General features: G+C 49.0%; 1 protein-coding gene across 1 annotated transcript in view; it reads left to right on the top strand.

Moving 5' to 3' along the window:
* The window catches only part of LOC107119260 (zinc finger and SCAN domain-containing protein 20-like), an 8,987-nt gene extending 7,480 nt beyond the window's left edge, over nucleotides 1-1,507 (top strand). The window contains exon 5 of the mRNA XM_015421726.1: nucleotides 876-1,507. Coding sequence (XP_015277212.1) covers nucleotides 876-1,507 — 632 coding nt within the window. The remainder of the gene's footprint in view (nucleotides 1-875) is intronic.
* The last annotated feature ends 1,767 nt before the right edge of the window (nucleotides 1,508-3,274 follow it).

The following is a 3,274-nucleotide window of genomic DNA, read 5'->3' as shown; positions in this document are numbered from 1 at the left end:
ACAGGGACATTATGATATTGGCTGATTTGTTTTCAATTCCCTTCCTGTAAATTAAACTCTGCCACTGAGCAGGAAGGGTCTATGGCATGCTCCGCTGTAGGAAAAGGACGGGGGGGTTTGCTTGATGAGACAGGCAGGAAGTGCTTATTTCAAAATGGCATCCATTTAGTCTGTTTATGTGGGGGCTGGATTTGTGCATTAGGCTTGCCAACCTCCAGGAGGGGCCTGGAGATCTCTCAGAATTACAGTTGAGCTCCAGACTACAGAGAACTCTATGGTATGATTAAAACATAAGAGAAGCCATGTTGGATCAGACCAATGGCCCATCCAGTCCAACAGAGAAGAAGAAGAAGAAGAGATTGGATTTATACCCCGCCCTTCACTACCCAAAGGTGTCTCAGAGCAGCTTACAAACTCCTTTCCCTTTCCCTCCCCACAACAGACACCCTGTGAGGTAGGTGGGGCTGAGAGAACTCTGACACAAACTGCTCTTTTTCAAGAACAGCTCTTATCAGAGTTACGGCTTGCCCAAGGTCATCCAGCCAGGTGCAAGTGGAGGAGTGGGGAATCAAACCCGGTTCTCCCAGATTAGAGTCCGCGCACTTAACCACTACACCAAACTGGCTGGTGTGATGTGGTCCATGGGGTCGCGAAAAGGCGGACTCGACTGTGGGACAGAACAACAACAAAATTACATTGTTATCCCTCCCTCCCTCCAATGAGCACAGGGTTCTCTCCTCCCCCATCTTATCTTCACAACAACCCTGTTAGGTGGGCTAGACAGAAAGAGTAAGCGTAACTGGCCCAAGATCGCCCTTGTGTCACATCTCTTCGTTCTCCTTTGCTCTCTCACTAAATTTATCTGTTTGTTACAGCAGGTGATGGATGGGTGATTGAGAATGATGGGGACCCCCTTTGGATGCCCCTGAAGGCAGAAGGCACCCCCAGAAACCGAGAAAGACAGAAAGGGGGCGGAAGAAGCCAAACAGAGAATCGGAAACAAAGGTCCGTCACTGGCCAGAATGGTGGCATCTTCGAGATCTCTGTCCCACAAGTGGCACATGAAGAGACGCAAAAGAATATATGCACCATTTGTGGGAAAACATTTATTCACCTGTCAAGCCTTCATAGACATCAGAGAAACCACCATCCGGAAGTGAAGCCGCTTTCCTGTTCAGATTGTGGGCGGAATCTGGGCCCGGTGGCAAACTATAGAAGACTTGAGACCACACCTGCAGGAGAGAAGGTGTATAAATGCTTTAAGTGTGAGAAGAGACATTCTCTCAAACGTAATAGCCGCAAGAGAAGTAGTATGGGGAAGAAGCCACACAAATGCTTGGATTGCAATTACACCTTCAGCTGCCTGTCACACCTTGTCAGACATCAGAGAATCCACACGGGAGAGAAGCCCTATACCTGTTCAGCCTGTGGGAAGAGCTTCCGTCAGACTGCGCACCTTGTCAAACATGAGAGGACGCACAGCGGACAGAAACAGTATTTATTCTGACATTTGGAATAGCAGGACAGTGTTAGTTAGAGATGCATCCTCTCACTTGTTTGCAATGGTGAAGATGTGCATTCATTTCCTAACGAACAAACTGGAAAAGCCTCATTCATTAGTTCAGTTCATTTTTCGTGGTGCTTGGCACTCTGGTTAGAGGATTCAAAGATGTCAGAGAGAGAAAGCAGGAGATAAGGAACTGACATAAAAGCTTTCCAATCAGCAAAGCCAAACAGATTTATCATCTCACAAGAAAAGAGTAAGAGTCCAGTAGCACCTTAACAAAATTTATGGTTGGGTGTGAGCTTTCATGAGTCACTGCTCACTTCTTCAGATACCGGTTATCTGAGGAAGTGAGCAGTGACTCACGAAAGCTCATCTACCACAAATGTTGCTAGTCTTTAAGGTGCCACTGGACTCTTACTCTTTTCTATTGCTACAGACAAACATGGCTACCCATCTTGACCAATCTCACAAGAGAAGAGGTTCCAGAGAAGGGGAAGAGAGTCAGGGGCAGGCAAGAGACAAGGAATAAAGAGAAAGGCTTTTCCATTGAGGGAAAACGTTAATTCTGAAAGCTAATGATAATGGATACCACAAAAACCCAGTGGAGGTTCTGAAATGGGAAAAAAGGGGGAGGGGATATTGCACATCCCTGTATTCCACAGGTTTTAATGTGGGTGCTTACATTTGGACTGCGCAAATGAGGTTTGTAGTTATCAAGACATCTGTGGCGACTAAAGAATAAGCTGCAGGTGACTAGGCAAGGGAGATTAGTTGTTAAAGTGGAAAAAAGTTGTTTTTATTTGTTTTTCTGCTCCTGGCTTTCAGTCTGCCAGAAATAACTCATAGGTCTGCGTAGACGTGCAGACCTGTGAAATATTTTGACCTGGTCCCGTGCAGCGTTAAGCCCAGTGATTTTGATAGCAGAAGGGACAAATGGATTTTCTGTCCTTCATTCTGGCATTTCTCTCTCCCAAGCTGCCTTATACTGGTAAGAGCATCGGCGGCTTGCCACAAATGAAGCCCACATGTGGGGGCAGAGGGACCAGAGCTTGACAAAGTATTACTGACCCCCAGGGGTCCTTTCGTAGAAAAAGAGGTGCAGGAGCTCATTAGCATAAGTGTGTCAGAAGGCAACACCCACTGCTCAGGCTCCACTGGACTGTTTTGAATTGCTAGCTATTGGTGGGGGGGGGACGTGCAGATCTGTCCTCGCAGAGGAGGGAGAGCTTGTACCTGAATAAAACTTGGCCTTAAAGGTGCCACTGGACTGTTTTGGACCGGGGGGCCAGGGGGAGCTCTGCAACTTACCTGGCTGCTTCTTGCTCTGACTGAGGGCTGCTGGGAGCAGGGGGCGGGCTTGTTGCGTGTGCCCGCCCCCTGGGCTCACTACTGCCGGAGCTCCGCTCCTGTGCGCTCCTGCAGGAAATGACCCCCGCTGACCCCCATCCCAACACAAACTGTACGCATGATTCCTCCAGTTGGTGACAGGATATACAAAGAAGGGAAGTGAGCACGCTGGCCACCCCCCCGCCTCTGCGTGATTGGCTGTTCGTGAGCACAGGGTCCCCCACACAGAGGTGGTGCCCAGGCATATACTCCCTCCTTGTTACCGGCAATGTTCCGAAAACAGCACCTTCCACAGGGAGGGACCCTAGATGTGGACTCTGTGCACAGGCTGGTGGCCCCATTCTCCCTCTCCCCGTGTTCAGTCAACATGTGGAGGGATCGTGCCCACGTATGATCATCAGAAGGTCTCTGCTGGATCAG

The sequence above is a fragment of the Gekko japonicus genome, unplaced genomic scaffold (genome assembly GCF_001447785.1).
Source record: "Gekko japonicus isolate JY-2015 unplaced genomic scaffold, Gekko_japonicus_V1.1 scaffold3326, whole genome shotgun sequence".
Taxonomy (NCBI): Eukaryota; Metazoa; Chordata; class Lepidosauria; order Squamata; family Gekkonidae; genus Gekko; species Gekko japonicus.
This window is presented reverse-complemented; position numbering and strand designations above follow the sequence as displayed.